This window comes from Mytilus galloprovincialis, chromosome 10 (genome assembly GCF_965363235.1).
Source record: "Mytilus galloprovincialis chromosome 10, xbMytGall1.hap1.1, whole genome shotgun sequence".
In the NCBI taxonomy this organism is placed as follows: domain Eukaryota; kingdom Metazoa; phylum Mollusca; class Bivalvia; order Mytilida; family Mytilidae; genus Mytilus; species Mytilus galloprovincialis.
The window spans coordinates 22756269-22775897 of NC_134847.1; the positions used below are offsets into that span (position 1 = coordinate 22756269).

The following is a 19629-nucleotide window of genomic DNA, read 5'->3' on the forward strand; positions in this document are numbered from 1 at the left end:
AATAGAGATTTGTTTTATACTGTCAGGTTTGTGGTAACGGTAGGTTATACTTTGTATATAATGTATTGAGGGGAGATTATAAATCCAAATGACTTCATAGGGAATGAACAATAAAGATTTGTTTGATACTGTCAGGTTTGAGGTAACCATATGTCATACTTTGTGTATAATGTATTAAGGGGAGATGATCATTTAAAATTATTTCATAGGTAGTGAATGAAAAGATTGTTTTATACTGTCAGGTTTGAGGTAACGGTAGGTTATATATTGTGTATAATGTATTAAGGGGAGATAATCAATCCAAATGACTTCATCAGGAGACAATAAAGATTTGTTAAATACTGTCATGTTTGAGTTAGGGGTAGGTTATACTTTGTGTATAATGTATTAAGGGGAGATAATCAATCTAACTGACTTCATAGGTAGTGAACAAAAAGATTGTTTTATACTGTCAGTTTGAGGTAACGGTAGGTTATATATACTTTGTGTATAATGTATTAAGGGGAGATAATCAATCCAAATCACTTCATATGGGGTGAACACAAAAATTAGTTTATACTGTCAGTTTTGAGGTAACGGTAGGATATACTTTGTGTATAATGTATTAAGGGGAGATAATCAATCCAAATGACTTCATAGGGGGTGAACAATAAATATTTGTTTAATACTGTCAGGTTTGAGGTAACGGTAGGTTATACTTTGTGTATAATGTATTAAGGGGAGATAATCAATGCAAATGACTTCATAGGGGGTGAACAATAAAGATTTGTTTTATACTGTCAAGTTTGAGGTAACAGTAGGTTATACTTTGTGTATAATGTATTAAGGGGAGATAATCAATTCAAATGACTTCATAGGGGGTGAACAATAAATATTTGTTATACCCCCGCTTTAAAAAAGGGGGGGTATACTGTTTTACCTCTATCTGTCAGTCCGTCCGTCAGTCCATCCATCCGTCAGTCAGTCTGTCCCATGAAACTTTCGTCACATTTTTCTCAGGAACTACACATCCACCCTTTCTGTAATTTGGTATCAACATTTATATATGTCAACCATACCGTGTGATGCGTTTTCAGATTCATCACTTGACAACTTCCTGTTTACCGAACACTTGTCTGATTTTACACATGATAGCCAAGTTGAACATTTTCGTCACATTTTTCTCAGGAACTACAATACAAGGATTTCTGAAATTTGGTTTCAGGATTTATATAAGTCAGCTATACCGTGTGATGCGTTTTCAGATTCATCACTCGACAACTTCCTGTTTACCGAACACTTGCATATTTTTACACTATTAATATTATCCACTTGCGGCGGGGGTATCATCAGTGAGCAGTAGCTTGCAGTTTCACTTGTATTTTATCATTACAGTTCCGAGACTCCTTGTTTATGTTAATGACCACCCTGAATGCCACAACACCTCATTATATCAGATGTATTAAACCTAATGACTTGAAAGAAGCATTTCAGTAAGTATAAAAAAGAAGATATGGTATGATTGCCAATGAGACAATTCTCCACAACGACCAAATGAGACAGAAGTCAACAACTATAGGTCACCGTACTGCCTTCAATACTTTGGTAAAATACGAAAAAGAATTAAAAGATGAACAAGTCACTAAATTCTACCTTGAAAACTAAAACTTAAGCAACACCAACTCCACCAAAAATTGGAGGTGCTCCAGAATTGTTAGCTCTTTTCCACAGGAACACAGAACACCTGTCTAAACAAGATATTATAAAAAAGAAGATGTGGTATGATTGCCAATGAGACAACTCTCCACAAGAGACCAAATGAAACAGAAATCGATAACTGTAGGTCACCATACGGCTTTCAACAATGAGCAAAGCCCTTACCTTATAGCATAGTCAGCTATAAAAGGCCCTGAAATGAGATAATTCTTCATTTTAAAAATATCCAGAATGGAAAAGATGACTGTAATTATACAAACAAATATTAAACGGTATTTTTTTTAATATTTTAATTTATAGAATTGCTTTTGTACAATAATTCACTGTGAAAAATACTACTCAGTGGCAGATCCAGGGGGAAGGTTCCGGGGTTGGAACCCCCCCTTTTTTTGACGATCAATGCATTTGTATTGGGACATATAGTTGGAAGCCACCCCACCTTTTTCCTGGGTTGGGAATCCCCCTTTTAAAAATGGCTGGATCTGCCCCTGCTACTGATGCCTGATTTAATGTACTGAAATCTACCAAAAGTTTGAAATGCCTGCATGTTTATTTTTCTCACAGATTTGACCCTAAGAGAGGAGTAGAACAGTTGAGAGCCTGTGGTGTTCTGGAAACTATCAGAATCAGTGCAGCTGGTTATCCATCAAGGTTTGTAGGAACAAATTATTTATTAAAGTAAACTGAAATTGTTGCATGTTCTGATATTGATTTGATTTGTGGTAGGTGTTTTACAGTGAAATCTATGATACATAAACAATTTTTCACTCTTAAAATGCATAAGGCATTGAATTCGCCTTTTCAGAATCTAAAGGACTATTGGTAAACTCATTGTGCGTACACCAAAATGATAAAAACATTATGTAATTGATTGAATTTCCATTTTTAAGAATGTTTTAAACCAATCACAACGTTTTGGTGTACCCTTTTTGAAAATATTACCCAGAATGCATTAGATTCTGAAACAGTGAATTGGGAACAATGATCATGACAAAGATTTGATTATCTCTTTTAATAAAAGTCACATGTGAAAAACATTTAGATTTCCGTTCAGTACAATTTAACATCAGTATTACATTTTTTGTAAAGATTAGAAAGAAGTGATTTTGGATTTTCAAGGAGATGTGGAATAAAATACTGTGAATTCATTTATTTTCGTGGGTACCAATTATCATAGATTGAGGAAAACTTGCATATTTGTGGATATTTAATTTCTTGGTTTTGGCAAATCTGCATACTTTCATTTAGAAAAATTTGTATTTCATTGAATATTTGAATTCGTGGTTCCTCTGTACCCACGAAATCCATGAAAATTTGTATCCAACGAATGTATCCACAGTATGTATGACGATCTATTATTCCCAAAATGTAAAACTAAATCCAACTGGAAATAACCTTGATACAATATTGAGGTTTTACCAAGGTTTGCAATGGTGAAGAGCTATTCTAATGCATTTATTTTGTATCAATGGTTCTGATTGGATGACAGTTTGCGTAAAATTCTCTATCTCCTTGTCTGTAACTAAGGAAGCAGACATTTTGAATTGCTGAATGTTTTGACATGTAATTTCTACAATAATAAGCCAAAAAACTCACATGTTGCACCTAAAAATCTTCTTTTTATCAAATTTTATTACATTCTGAAGCGGCATAGAAACCAGAAATCGCCCGGTGTTTATGTTTGACGCCGTAAGCATAACTATGACGTCACCTAGTGTAGGGACCAAAGAAGATAACATCTTTTCGCGGAATTTTCTTCAATGAAGATTTTACACTGAAATAATGATTGAAATTTAATTATGAACTTGTTTTGCATTAGAATAGAGATAACTGTATTGTATTTGAAGCTTTGCTGACGTCCATCGATAGTTATACTGTTGCAAATACCCGTTTACCTGTCTCCGCTACGAGTTGCCAGGTAAACTAAATTTGCGACAGTAAAACTACCGATGGACGTCCTTAAAGCTTCAAATACAATACAGTTATCTCTTAATTTGCTCAATTTTTCTCTTCTTTTCTTCACTCACTGGTAAATCTTTAAAATTTAAACACAAATTACCATTTTGTATGTAAAAGAACACTGTTAAAGTCTAGTCCAGATGTGTTTTTTTTTTTTTTTTCTGAGAGAAGTTGTGTTATATATGTCAGGCCTTGCAATCATAAAGTTTCATGCATGACTTGTTTAAGAAATCAACTAGTCCAAATACTGGATTTAGTGATTTAAGTAAAAATCTTGTACCTTAAGTACTGAGGAAATTTTAATGCAAATGGGGCAAAGGTTCAGCAGATAAACATGAAGTTTTTGTTTTCACTAATATGACAATCTAGCTGACAGTCTGTAAATGAAATAGCACTTTATAAATATAGTGTGTGAGGCACTTTTATTAACTTAAAATTTCATATGTAAGGCACACTCAAATCCAAAATTTGTGCAGCCAAGAATGTATAAATATTTTGACTTATTTTCTAAGTTCACTCTGTTCAACTAATCAATTAAATCGTTTATTTCTGTATGAATAAAGACAAACACTATTATAGAGAATGTCGGGTGCGATGTCCATCATACAATTTATAAACACATAAAACACAAGACAAATGTCCTCAATAGATTTCACCACAAATGGCATCAGTTCTTTCATTTAACATACAATCTACAAAAGAGAATTGCACAATTAAAGTATGAACACTACATATGTAATGCATAAACTGTTACACTGGAGATTAATCTGACTATATACAAATAAACGTACACACTACTCATTAGATGGTCTCCACCCTTGTTGATAACTTTTTTCGTACACGCACACAACTTTAAATACTAATGGAACTTCTAAATACAGTTAGCCTGCTTCTTGTACTAGAAAATTCATACGCCTGTTGTACATAAATATATATATTTGATTTGGTCATTACAGATGGACGTACAGTGAGTTTTTCCAGAGATACAGAGTATTAGCCAGATCTAAGGACATTGACAGAGCTAACCCAAGGAAGACATGTCAGAATATCCTGATATCAATTATACAGGTACCTAATTCGAAACTAAAATTAAACTTAAACTTGTGACAGTATAACACAGATTTTATCTTCAGTTTAATTTTTTTCTTTATGCACACTTTTAAAATTCCAAATGAAGAGGTTTTATTTGAAAAAAAAAACGTCTAAACTATTCACCTAGTCTCAATGGTAGTTTTCTTGTCTTGCCTGCCAAGACATTGAGAAAGCAAGACATAGGCAAGACAACGTAATGTTGTTTTTGTTGTTCGGAGCATCAACAAATGATTAAAATTTGTAATTTAGTTACTCAGAGTCAGACGATGCAAAAATTATAAAGTTTTTCCCTGCATAATGATTGAAAAATGCATGAAGTAAAATTTAGCATTTTCATGTGTAACTTAGTGTTTAATAGAATTAAAGTTTTTATGCCCCACCTACGATAGTAGAGGAGCCTTATGTTTTCTGGTCTGTGCGTCCATTTGTTCGTCTGTTCGTTTGTTCATTTGTTCGTCTGTCCTGCTTCAGGTTAAAGTTTTTGGTCAAGGTAGTTTTTGATGAAGTTGAAGTCTAATCGACTTCAAACTTAGTACACATGTTCCCTATGATATGATCTTTTAATTTTTATGCCAAATTAGAGTTTTTACCCCAATTTCACGGTCCACTGAACATAGAAAATGATAGTGCGAGTGGGGCATTTGTGTACTGAGGACACATTTTTAATAGTCCCGATTTTATCATAATTTTTCAAACATTTAATATTTACCAGAAATTCTCATGATATTTATGATGATAAATGAACTACAGTATCTTTCCTAGTCTCAGAAATGAACAAACTTTAAATAAAAGCCAAACTAACAGGTACTGAGAGCAACCATAAAATATAATGATAAATATATAAGATATATATTTATAGTATAGACATATATAGTACTATGCTATATTCTAGGAATCATCACCAACAAAACATCGTAAAAACAAGTAACCTATAGAGGTAGTATGACGATTATGTCATTGTCATTATGTTATTAGACATTGGCATGTTATGATAATGAAAATTTGCATTTGTAACCAGTGGCAGACCCAAAATTAGATGCTTTTTTGCCAGAAGTTTGGTCAAAAATTTATCTAAGCAATATTTTAGCAGTGTCCTTGCTTGGGTTAAAGGAAAGAAAGGGCACTGTTTCAAGATGAAGGGTAAATTAGCATGATTTCTTGTCTGGAAAGAGACATCTTGATCAGGTTTATAGATAGAAAATTGAAATATTTGATAGATTTTTTAAAATTTTTGTTGTATTTAAAGTATTTTGGGGTTTAATTTTTTTTTCTCTAGAAGTTAAAATAATTATTTGTGCCCTTCCATTTCTGACAAGCAAGTGACAAGATTTTAAAGGAATTTGTCCCCTTACTCACATCTGCCACTGGTATTTTAAACTTTTTAGTTCTGTTAAAAAAAGAAAAATGGTGGATTCATCTATTATCTTGTAGAATCCACCATTTTCCTCCATTTTATTTTCAAACTAACAAATGTTTTCCTTGTGATGTCAAGAAAATGCATGATGACCATGAACAAATTTTTTTTATTTTCTATTTTTTTTTATCTGTATCATTAATATAAGTAGTGACTAAAGTTTTAAGGTTGAGTATTTTGGAAATATTAAATTTAGAATAAGAAGAAATAAATACATTGTTTAAGTGCAAGAATCTGAACAAAACAAGTTTTTCACTTACCTAGGTAATAAGGAAACAAAAAATTGTACCTGTCTTTTTTATATAATTTGGATTGTAGAATAATAATATAAACGAAAATATATAAGAAAATTATCATTTGAAATATATTAAAAAGTCTTCGTTGAATACATATGAAATAATTGCCATTTTATTAGATCTTTTAAACTTTAAAAAAATCAACATGGTACGACAGGGTAGATCTAAAAATATTTTTTATTTAAACCTATTAGCTATTGGTTTCATACCCCATAAAGTATCTGTTAAAAAAAATTATAAGTATGAAATTCAACTTTTGAGTGACTTGTGGAATTCATGTTTTTTAACGAATTGAGGTCGAATAATAACTAAGCTCACATGAAAGATCTCAGTAAACATTTTTTTGCAAAAAATATAGTTTTCTTTTTGAAGTTCTTATCCTGAACAAATACATATCTCTCAATTTCTTCTCTTGAATTATATTTTATCACTTTGTTTAGCATGTATTTATTATTTCACATTATTGACTCTGTTTATTATACAGCATGTAATATCCCTGCTGTTTCTCTCTAGATCTGTATATATAGAGTATGTACTAGCCAGTTAATTATATACTTGTAAATATATAGAATATTGCAATTTTCTCATTTCATTAAGTTTCTATCTTTAAGTGTTTGTGATGAAATGAAAACCGCACTAAGAGTTCATGTGTTGGAAGCACTTTACTTGATTTACTTTCATCAGGAATGCTGCTCATTACCGAATGTTTGAAAGCCAATGATATGTAAGAACCCGAACCGTTGATAAGCTATATGACAAAAAAGACCTACAAATAAAAGCCAACAGACAACTTTGCCTGAGAGAGTTTCACTTAGTTTCTTACCAATTTCTTGGTTTATAAACTATAACTTTCTTCAAAAATGTGGTTGACTGTCTATAAAGATTTTTTAAAAGTATGGAAACTTGAACATAACAAATTATTTATGTTTTTCTTCAAATTTTATTGCATGAACTTTTTGTTTGTTTATATTTATGTTCATATAATATATGCAAGATTCATAATTTATTTTTCAATTATTTAATTTTTACCTACAGGAAACTGTTTCCATATTTTCGCTCTATATTGTAAACCATTTATACTATTGAGTCTTAAAACCATCGACATTTTACATATATTCTTGTTGATTTTGTATTCATTTATCAGTTCTTCTGGCTTTATGTTGTAAAAAAGAAATAGGTGGGTAGTAAAATTTTATATTTCTGAAAAGAACAGAAATAAATTTAACAATAATTACTACATTTATGTTGTAGGATCCAGACAAATACAGATTTGGAAAGACAAAGATATTTTTCCGAGCAGGACAAGTGGCCTACTTAGAAAAGCTACGATCTGACAAGTTACGATCTTGTGGCATCATGATACAGAAGCACGTCAAAGGGTGGTTAGAGAGGAAACGATACAGGAAGATCACAAAGTCTATTACACTCCTACAAAAATATGGACGAGGACTGCTGGCTAGACGGTATGTTCAATTTGAGAACGGAAATAGGGAATATGTTAAAGAGACAATAACCCAACCAATGAGCAGATAACAGCCAAAGGCTACCAATGGGTCTTCAATACAGTAAGAAAGTTCAGCACATGGAGGCATGCTTCAGCTGACCCCTAAACAAAAATTGTACTAGTTCAGTAATAGTTGAACTAAAATTGAAAAAAAAACCATACAAAACGTCGTTTGATTGTGAGGGCTGAAAGAAACCTAAACTTTCCTATTGTGAACTTTCCATTTCTGTGTAGAATTATTAAATCAGCAAATTGAAGTATTTATAACACAGTTTTGTTAATTTGACTTGTGTGATATTTTTAGTAAAATAGTAAATTTTTAACACTAATGACTATAGAAACCACAATACATATAAGAAATAGCCAGTATTGCTTTTCAATTTTATTCTTGATGGTATTCAATGAGCAACCAACTTGCACATTAGATCAATATCAAGACGGTATCAGTGACTTACTTGGTACTAATGTATAACGATCTATAACACTGCAGGACCTTTTTCAGGACATCAGGATCGGGTGTTTTTAAGCTCAGGATTTCAGGATTGATCCTTTCGGGATATGGGAATTCTTTTTTCAAATTTCAGGATGTTGGGATTTAAATTTCTTTAAATTTAGGACCTCTGGAATTCATATTCTTCAGCCTAGGATTTCGGGATCAGGACCCCTCCGACCCCCCCCCTCAACACGTGCATGTGTCTTGAATCTTTCACATTAATTCACCTATGTAATACATACGTTTACTTTTCTACATTGGCTAGAGGTATAGGGGGAGGGTTGAGATCTCACAAACATGTTTAACCCCGCCGCATTTTTGCGCCTGTCCCAAGTCAGGAGCCTCTGGCCTTTGTTAGTCTTGTATTATTTTTATTTTAGTTTCTTGTGTACAATTTGGAAATTAGTATGGCATTCATTATCACTGAACTAGTATATATTTGTTTAGGGGCCAGTTGAAGGACGCCTCCGGGTGCGGGAATTTCTCGCTACATTGAAGACCTGTTGGTGACCTTCTGCTGTTGTTTTTTTGTATGGTCGGGTTGTTGTCTCTTTGGCACATTCCCCATTTCCATTCTCAATTTTATAAATAAGCTATATAAGACTATAAGTAAGTTCTTTTTCAACTGACTTTGCTAAGCCTATTTAAAAGCCCATTTTCTAATCCACTTCTACCTTCAAAGAGATAGATGTCTATGAAGTCCTAAATGCAGATATTTAAAAATGGTTAATCCAAAGTTTTATCTTTTCTACAGATATGCCAGACATTTGCGGGAGACCTGGGCAGCAAAGACAATTCAGAAGAGATGGAAGGGCTACAAAGCCAGGAGTCACTACGAGCATGTCAGGAATGCAGTACTTATATTACAGGTTAGTAAGGAAGGATTTAATATGAAAATTAGAAGATATGGTACGAGTGCCAGTGAGACAAATTTTCATCTCATGAATGTCAATTGTATGGTCATTTGTTTAAAAATTTCCTGTTACAAAACTTTGATTAATTTGTAAAAACTAAGGATTTTCTTATCCCAGGAATAGATTACCTTAGCTGTATTTGGCACAACTTTTTGGAATTTTGGGTCCTCAATGCTCTTCAACTTTGTACTTGTTTGGCTTTATAACTATTTTGATCTGACCGTCACTGATGAGTCTTATGTAGACGAAACGATAGTCTGCCGTACTAAATTATAATCCTGGTACCTTTGATAACTATTTACATCCAAGTCACAATATAAAAGTAAATAGTGATAGATCAATGTACGGCCTTCAACACTGAGCTTTGGCTCACACTGCACAGTAAGCTACAAAGGGACCCAAAATGACTAGTGTAAAACAATACACCTCATCTCTATTTTACCACAATTACTGGACATCACAAAAGTTCTTGTAAAATTTTGACGTCATAATATAAAATGTCTGACACCACAATGGAAAAGTGATTGTAGTATGACGTCAAAAGTTCAAGCAGGACTGATGCTATGGTCAAGCTGAACAGATTTCCAAATAGCGAGAAAGTGTATTCAGACATGAAAAACAATGGTCTAATCTATATAAAAAACAACAAACACTTTTGAACCACATCAACAAAGGACAACCATCTCTGAACAACAGACTTCTGATTTAGGACCATTTTAAATTATTTAAAACAATAAATATATATAATATATAATAAAGATATTCACGAAGTAACATTATAATCTGAAATTAATTAAGAAAAATAATTTTTCAGGCCAGTATCCGAGGCTTCTTTGAAAGAAGAGAGTTTGAGAAAGCCCTACATACTCACAGAGCTGTGGTTATACAGAGGTATGCCCGTGGATGGTTGGCTCGTGTCAGATATCGACGTGTTATCAGAGGTATCATCAAGTTACAAGGTCATTATAGAAGACGAAAGGCCAAGAAGGAGCTTCAAAAACTAAAGGTTTGCTTTTATCATATATTGTTTCCATGTTTTTGGCAATGAAGTGTACAGATTCTAAAATAACAAACCAAAACAAACAAAAAATAAATTTAAGATGTTGATTGCATTATTTTAATCTCGCACATGTTTCCATTGTACAACAGTCACTTAAAAATATCAGCAAACATTTCTGAATTTACAGTATTTCTGTAGAAAACTTGTTAAGATTTTTATAGGCATTAAGTTTCACCCTTTTCCGTCTGTACATACGTTTAAAAGTTGGTTTCGAATCTCTAACATTAGTTTGCCTGAAGCTTATATAATGAAACTCTTAGACCATGCTTATTACCACAAAACACAGATCAAGTTTGAATTTTGGTGGCGTCAATTTAACAGTTCTATAGTTATGCCGGTTTACAAATGGAAAAATTGCTAATTTTTTTGTTCTCGTTCTTGTTCTCTTACTTTAGTTTGCCTCTACCAAGCTACCAAGCTACGAAACTTATACACAATGCTTTTTACCACAAAACACAGATCAATTACAAATTTGGGTATCGTCACTTTTACCATACCAAACAGGTCTACTGAAATTATAACTTTATATGATATGCAAGCAGGGGCATCATCTGTTTCCTTTGGACACATTCCCCATTTATCTATATAATTTATATTGTAAGTAAATCATATATAGATAAAACAGATATTGGATGAACACCAATAAGACAGCAACCGTACATTTCAGGTTTCCCAAAATAGAACAATGTACTTTTCATCACACATTACAATGTTATCTGAAGTGTAGGTGGTTGTTAGGGCCCCGCCTTTAGGCGGGTCGCCCTATAGTGATCAGTCTGTCCGTCCGTCCGCAGTATATTCATCTTTATAGCCATTTAACTGTAGATAAATTTGTTGCCTTCTTCTAATTTTCCTCAAATACTTATATCAACAGATATCTAATAATATTTGTTATTCAATATTTTCATTAGGGCTCAGTTTGTCCGTCCGTAACACTTTAACTTTGTGTCCGCTCCATATCTAGAGAACCATTATGATTTCATACTTTATACTTTACATGTTTATTAACCACCACCAGAGGGCGTGTCATGATGTATGTACAACTTCCTAGGTCAAAGGTCAAGGTAAAAAAACTTTGGTTTCAGTTGACAACCCTGTGTCCTGTGGTGAAGATCGTGTCCGCTCTATATCTTGAGAACCGTTATGATTTCAAAGTTTATACTTGACATGTATATGAACCAACACCAGAGGGTGTGTCATAATTTATGAACGACTGCCTAGGGCAAAGTTCAAGGTCAAAAACTTTGGTTTCAGTTGACAACCCCATGTCCTATGGTAAAGATTGTGTCCGCTCTATATCTTGAGAACCGTTATCATTTCAAAGTTTATACTTGACATGTTTATAAACCAACACCAAAGGGTGTGTCATAATTTATTTACAACTTCCTAGGTCAAAGGTCAAGGTCAAAAACTTTGATTTCAGTTGACATACCCATGTCCTATGGTAAAGATCGTGTCCGCTCTATATCTTGAGAACCGTTATCATTTCAAAGTTTATACTTGACATGTATATAAACCAACACCAAAGAGTGTGTCATAATTTATGTGCAACTTCCTAGGTCAAAGGTCAAGGTCAAAAACTTTGCTTTCAGTTGACAACCCCATGTCCTATGGTAAAGATTGTGTCCGCTCTATATCTTGAGAACCGTTATCATTTCAAAGTTTATACTTGACATGTTTATAAACCAACACCAAAGGGTGTGTCATAATTTATTTACAACTTCCTAGGTCAAAGGTCAAGGTCAAAAACTTTGATTTCAGTTGACAAACCCATGTCCTATGGTAAAGATACAATTTTTGAATGCACATTATTCACAGCGGGGCCCACAGAGATGGCTCCCATCTCAATGATATCTAGGTTATTCAGAAATCACTTGTATTGTATTGATATAGCCTATCTAAAAAATATCACATGTTTTTCATTGATAATTCATTTACATTTATTTGTGGCCAGTAAACCATAAGAAGTGACTGTGTTGTATTTCAGATTGAGGCTTAATCAGTGGACCATATTAAGAATGTAAACAAAGGCTTAGAGAACAAGATTATACAGCTTCAACAGCAACTGGATGTCAGGGTAAGGTCATTATCATGGTGATAGTGAAAAATAAGATATAAAAACCAATTTCAAAATCGAAAATATATGTGGTTTTTTAATAGACTAAAGTGAAAATAAGATAAAAAAAAAAAACAATTTCAAAATCGAAAATATTTTTACTGGACTAAAGGGATGAGACCAGCTCCAGTGCAAACCTAAAAAGACATACTCATGAAAGTGAAAAACAGTGAAAAACAGAAAAAAACATACAGTATTGTCAGCTATAAAAGATCTTGTCATGAAAAATATAAAACAATTCAATTGACAAAACTAACAACCTGATTTATGTTCAAAATTATGAAGGAAATACAAATATGTAACATAGCAACAAACGACAACCACTGAATAGCATGCTCCTGATTTGGGACAATCACATACACACAGAATATGGCCTGGTTAAACATGTTAAATTTTAATACTGAAGATAAAATGCATCATGTTGATATTTTATTTTTAGAAACAAGAAATGAATGCTGTCAAACAACAAGAAGGAGAAATGGATAAAATGAAAGTAGATCTGGAGAAATTACGAAACTCGTCAGGTCAAGTTGAAAAGTCATCTAATAAAATTACAGAACTGCTAGCTGAGATTAAGGCTTTGAAAATTGAGTTAGAGAAAGAACAAATAGAAAAACAAGATCTGATCGCTGAGAAGGAAATAATGAGGAAAGACAAAGTGGAGGTACTGTGTCAATATTTAGGTCATGAAACACAATCTGTGATTGCGTAGCTGGGTCAGGAGCAGGGCTTCCAAAACGGTCATATATTCCGGTCATTTGTATAATGTCCGGTAAAAGTCCGGCTGGGCAAAGTATGAAACGGTCATATACTTTTTAGTTTTCAAGGCTTTTTCGGTCATTTTTACATAATTCACGATCTTTTTGACCCAACCTTTTGCCTTTAACATCAACACATTTCCTGTCATAAATGTGACATGATGATTAATTACTATCAAAACAACACCTACTTCAATACTTTCTAATTTTAATCAAGGCTAATTAGTAGTTGGACAGCTGAAATCTACCTGTTCAGGTGACAGGTGATCTATGTTCAGTACCGGACATCGTATAAATTGGTCGGTTTATTCACAATTATTTTCTTACATTTCAGCGGTTTGTATCTAATTGATTTAGTCCAAAAGATTAAAATTATTAGAAATTAGTTTATCAACATGATTTGATGAAAAATTTAAAAAGGTTTTAAATAAAAAATCGTCAGAACTACATCGTATGAACTGGAACACGTGTGCGCATGTGCACAGGTGGGAAATTTAATAATGCATCATACAGTTCTTTAAAAATGCTAAAATTATCACTGATACCTGTATCTAACGTTCAATTCAAGTATTTTGTTGAAGAAATAACGTGGAAAGAGCTTCTTCTCTCAGTCGTGCTTTGTAAAACGTACACAGATTTTACGTATCCGTTTATGGTCCATGTTTTACCATTGTCAAGTCAACATCCGGTTGAAAACGAAAGTAAAGTTTTTGACAATGTCATTTTGCATAAATTAAAAGTCTAAGGCAGATAGGAGCACGCTGATGTGCACACTTTGAATGATGCACTGCAAATTTAACAGTAACATCTAAACATCAAATTCATAACATATCAAAGTAAAGTTTAAAATCGTTTTTGTCGAGCCTGCAACTTTTGTTGCAGAAAGCTCGACATAGGGATAGTGATCCGGCGGCGGTGTTAGCTCACTTCTTAAAAGCTATATATTTTAGAAGGTGGAAGACTTGGATGCTTCATATTTTGTATATAGATGCCTCATGTTACGAAGTTTCCGTCAGTCACATGTCCATTGTCCTTGACCTCATTTTCATGGTTCAGTGACCACTTGAAAAAAAAGTTCAGATTTTTTGTAATGTTAAATTCTCTCTTACTGTAAGTAATAGGATAACTATATTTAGTATGTGCATACCTTGCAAGGTCCTCATGCCCGTCAGACAGTTTTCACTTGACCTCGACCTCATTTCATGGATCAGTGAACAAGGTTAAGTTTTGGTGGTCAAGTCCATATCTCAGATACTATAAGCAATAGGTCTAGTATATTCGGTGTATGGAAGGACTGTAAGGTGTACATGTCCAACTGGCAGGTGTCATCTGACCTTGACCTCATTTTCATGGTTCAGTAGTTATAGTTAAGTTTTTGTGTTTTGGTCTGTTTTTCTCATACTTTATGCAATAGGTTTACTATATTTGTTGTATGGAATGATTGTAAGGTGTACATGTCTAGCGGGCAGATGTCATCTGACCTTGACCTCATTTTCATGGTTCAGTGGTCAAAGTTAAGTTTTTGAGTTTTGGTCTTTTTATCTAATAATATCTGTCATAGGTCAACTATATTTGGTGTAGGGAAATATTTTATGATCTATATGTCAGTCGTGCAGGTTTTATTTGACCTTGACCTGGTTTTCACGGTTCATTGCTCAGTGTTAAGTTTTTGTGTTTTGGTCTTTTTTCTTAAACTATAAGCAATAGGTCAACTATATTTGTTGTATGGAAGCATTGTTAGCTGTACATGTCTGCCTGGTATATGGTTCAACTGACCTTGACCTCATTTTCATGGTTCATGTTGAGTTTATGTGACAGTCGTAATAAAGCTTTATATTTAGGAGTATCAACATAATATCAATGATTAGTAAAGAAGGCGAGACATTTCAGTGTGTACACTCTTGTTTTTTTTTAATGTAATGTCAATCATTGGAATGGCCATCTGCTTACCATAATTGCCTTTTGTGACTAAGTCTTAAGGGATTAAAATCGGGATCAGATATGAAATGTCCGGCTGGCTCAAATATTTTTTGGAAGCCCTGGTCAGGAGGTGTAATTGATTTCTCATACCGATAATGTTTTCTTCTGTAGCTTAGTCCATATTTTGGGGGTTCGAAGTGAGAATAAAATGATGCACCCAATTTTTGTTTATCAACAAGAACAATTTCAGTATTGTTTTACTATATCTTGAAATGAGATTTTCAGTAGAAAATCCAGCTTTTAATCTCTGGCCTTGTTGTGCTACTAGCTGTTTTGTGCAATAAATTAAGAACAGCACAACCAAATGTTTTATTATTTTAATATGTTGTTTCTGATGATTGAAGGACAAGTTTTTAAAAATTTCAAATTATGCTGTTCCAGAGTTTTGTACCTTTTTGCAAAATAATTGAAAAGACCACTAGATTTTACTGCCGTTTTATCAACTTTTTCTCTCCCTGGATATGCATGAAATAATTGCGATTGGAATTAAGCAAGCACAATAATACAATCATTGATAAGGGAGAAGGGAGTTATTTATCTCTTTTTTCCTTCCTACAGATTGCAAACAAACTAACAGAGGAGAACAACAAATTATCAGCTGATTTAGAACTTGCCAAAACTCAACTGGATGAACAAGAAAAGGAACTTGCAGGTACTTTAGATTAAACTTAAGGTCAAGTTCAAGTAAAAGGACTATGTCACAGATTTTCTTAAAATTTTGCATACAGAATCAGAAATTCAATCTGGCATCAACAACATAATATATTAATAAAAATCTATGTATTAGAAATTGAAAATTTTATGATTTTACGACAAATTTATGGACATCTTGTTGATTTTAAAAGAATTCAATCAGTAATATTTCAGAAAATAAGATAAAAAAAAAATCTGTAACATAATAGAAAAACCACGAATATGAGACATCAATCCATAACACAAAGTCAGTTCATAGCCCATTTACTGTTCCTTGACCTTAAATCTATACTTTTATATCTTTTGGTAAAAAAAGAAACAATAATTTTATACATGTACTATTTTCAAACCTCATACTATTTATGCCAGACATGGCAGTAAATTATAAAGTTCATATCGAAAATATTGAATATTTACTATATCAGATGTGTAGCCTCCAAGATAAATATTTTATAGCTTTTGCATTTTGATATCCTCATGGAAAATTTTTCTTTTGATTAGGGAAATGTAAAAATGATATATTGTATAATTATACCCTGCTTTAAAAAAGGGGGGTTAAACTGTTTTACCTCTGTCTGTCCTTCCGTCAGTCTGTCAGTCTGTCAGTCAGTCCGTCCGTCCCATGAATATTTTTCGTCGCATTTTTCTCAGGAACTACAATACAAGGATTTCTGAAATTTGGTTTCAGGGTTTATCTAAGTCAGCTATACCGTGTGATGCGTTTTCAGATTGATCACTTGACAACTTCCTGTTTACCGAACACTTGTATGATTTTACACATGATAGCCAAGTTGAAAATTTTCGTCACATTTTTCTGAGGAACTACAATACTAGGATTTCTGAAATTTGGTTTCAGGATTTATATAAGTCAGCTATACCGTGTGATGCGTTTTCAGATTCATCACTCGACAACTTCCTGTTTACAGAACACTTGCATATTTTTACACTATTAATATTATCCACTTGCGGCGGGGGTATCATCAGTGAGCAGTAGCTCGCAGTTTCACTTGTTTAATACTGTCAGGTTTGAGGTAACGGTAGGTTATACTTTGTGTATAATGTATGAAGGGGAGATAATCAATCCAAATGACTTCATATGGGGAGAACAATAAAGATTTGTTTTATACTGTCAGGTTTGAGGTAACGGTAGGTTATACTTGTGTATAATGTATTAAGGGGAGATAATCAATCCAAATCACGTCATAGGGGTTGAACAAAAAAATTGTTTTATACTGTCAGGTTTGAGGTAACGGTAGGTTATACTTTGTGTATAATATATTAAGGGGAGATAATCAATCCAAATGACTTCAAAGGGGGTGAACAATATAATTTGTTTTATACTGTCAGGTTTAAGGTAATGGTAGGTTATACTTTGTGTTTAATGTATTAAGGGGAGATAATCAATCCAAATGACTTCATAGGTGGTGAACAATAAAAAAAAAATTATACTGTCATGTTTGAGGTAACGGTAGGTAATACTTTGTGTATAATGTATTAAGGGGAGATAATCAATCCAAATGATTTCATAGTGGGTGAACAGTAAAGATTTGTTTTATACTGTCAGGTTTGAGGTAACGGAAGGTTATACTTTGTGTATAATCTATTAAGGGTAGATAATTAATCCAACTGACTTCATAGGGGGTGAACAAAAAAGATTTGTTTTATACTGTCATGTTTGAGGTAGCGGTAGGTTATACTTTGTGTATAATGTATTAAGGGGAGATAATCAATCCAAATGACTTCATAGGGGGTGAACACAAAAATTGTTTTATACTGTCAGGTTTGAGGTAACGGTAGGTTATACTTTGTGTATAATATATTAAGGGGAGATAATCAATCCAAATGACTTCATAGAAGGTGAACAATATAATTTGTTTGATACTGTCAGGTTTGAGGTAATGGTAGGTTATACTTTGTGTATAATGTATTAACGGGAGATAATCAATTCAAATCACTTCATAGTGGGTGAACACAAAAATAGTTTTATACTGTCAGGTTTGAGGTAACAGTAGGTTGTACTTATTGTATAATGTATTAAGGGGAGATAATCAATCCAAATGACTTCATAGGCTGTGATAAATAAAGATTTGTTTTATACTGTCATGTTTGAGGTAACAGTAGGTTATACTTTGTGTATAATGTATTAAGGGGATATAATCAATCCAAATGACTTCATAGGGGGTGAACAATAAAGATTTGTTTTATACTGTTAGGTCTGAGGTAACGTTAGGTTATACTTTGTGTATAATGTATTAAGGGGAGATAATCGATTGAAATGACTGCATAGGTTGTGAACAATAAAGATTTGTTTTATACTGTCTGGTTTGAGGTAACGGTAAGTTATATATACTTTGTGTATAATGTATTTAGCGGAGATAATCAGTCCAAATGACTTCATAGGGGTGAACAATACATATATATTTTATACTGTCAGGTTTGAGGTAATGGTAGGTTATACTTTGTGTAAAATGTATTAAGGGGAGATCATCAATCCAAATGACTTCATAGTGGGTGAACAATAGAGATTTGTTTTATACTGTCAGGTTTGTGGTAACGGTAGGTTATACTTTGTATATAATGTATTGAGGGGAGATTATAAATCCAAATGACTTCATAGAAGGTGAACAATATAATTTGTTTGATACTGTCAGGTTTGAGGTAATGGTAGGTTATACTTTGTGTATAATATATTAAGGGGAGATAATCAATCCAAATGACTTGATAGAAGGTGAACAATATAATTTGTTTGATACTGTCAGGTTTGAGGTAATGGTAGGTTATACTTTGTGTATAATGTATTAACGGGAGATAATCAATCCAAATCACTTCATAGTGGGTGAACACAAAAATAGTTTTATACTGTCAGGTTTGAGGTAACAGTAGGTTGTACTTATTGTATAATGTATTAAGGGGAGATAATCAATCCAAATGACTTAATAGGCTGTGATAAATAAAGATTTGTTTTATACTGTCATGTTTGAGGTAACAGTAGGTTATACTTTGTGTATAATGTATTAAGGGGATATAATCAATCCAAATGACTTCATAGGGGGTGAACAATAAAGATTTGTTTTATACTGTTAGGTCTGAGGTAACGTTAGGTTATACTTTGTGTATAATGTATTAAGGGGAGATAATCGATTGAAATGACTGCATAGGTTGTGAACAATAAAGATTTGTTTTATACTGTCTGGTTTGAGGTAACGGTAAGTTATATATACTTTGTGTATAATGTATTTAGCGGAGATAATCAGTCCAAATGACTTCATAGGGGTGAACAATACATATATATTTTATACTGTCAGGTTTGAGGTAATGCTAGGTTATACTTTGTGTAAAATGTATTAAGGGGAGATCATCAATCCAAATGACTTCATAGTGGGTGAACAATAGAGATTTGTTTTATACTGTCAGGTTTGTGGTAACGGTAGGTTATACTTTGTATATAATGTATTAAAGGGAGATTATAAATCCAAATGACTTCATAGGGAATGAACAATAAAGATTTGTTTTATACTGTCAGGTTTGAGGTAACGATAGGTTATATATTGTGTATAATGTATTAAGGGGAGATAATCAATCCAAATGACTTCATCAGGGGACAATAAAGAATTGTTTAATACTGTCATGTTTGAGTTAGGGGTAGGTTATACTT

General features: G+C 32.9%; 2 protein-coding genes across 2 annotated transcripts; both read left to right on the forward strand.

Moving 5' to 3' along the window:
- The first annotated feature begins 955 nt into the window (after positions 1-955).
- On the forward strand, positions 956-12504 carry LOC143047183 (unconventional myosin-Vb-like). Its single transcript, XM_076220167.1, has 7 exons — positions 956-1472; positions 2260-2346; positions 4611-4722; positions 7708-7919; positions 9208-9322; positions 10182-10373; positions 12415-12504. The coding sequence occupies exons 1-7, from the start codon at positions 1393-1395 to the stop codon at positions 12424-12426; spliced, it is 810 nt and encodes a 269-aa protein (XP_076076282.1). The 5' UTR covers positions 956-1392; the 3' UTR covers positions 12427-12504.
- Positions 12505-12991: 487 nt separating this feature from the next.
- LOC143047184 (uncharacterized) lies at positions 12992-15962 on the forward strand. The gene is made up of 2 exons (XM_076220168.1): positions 12992-13207; positions 15840-15962. The coding sequence occupies exons 1-2, from the start codon at positions 12992-12994 to the stop codon at positions 15945-15947; spliced, it is 324 nt and encodes a 107-aa protein (XP_076076283.1). The 3' UTR covers positions 15948-15962.
- The last annotated feature ends 3667 nt before the right edge of the window (positions 15963-19629 follow it).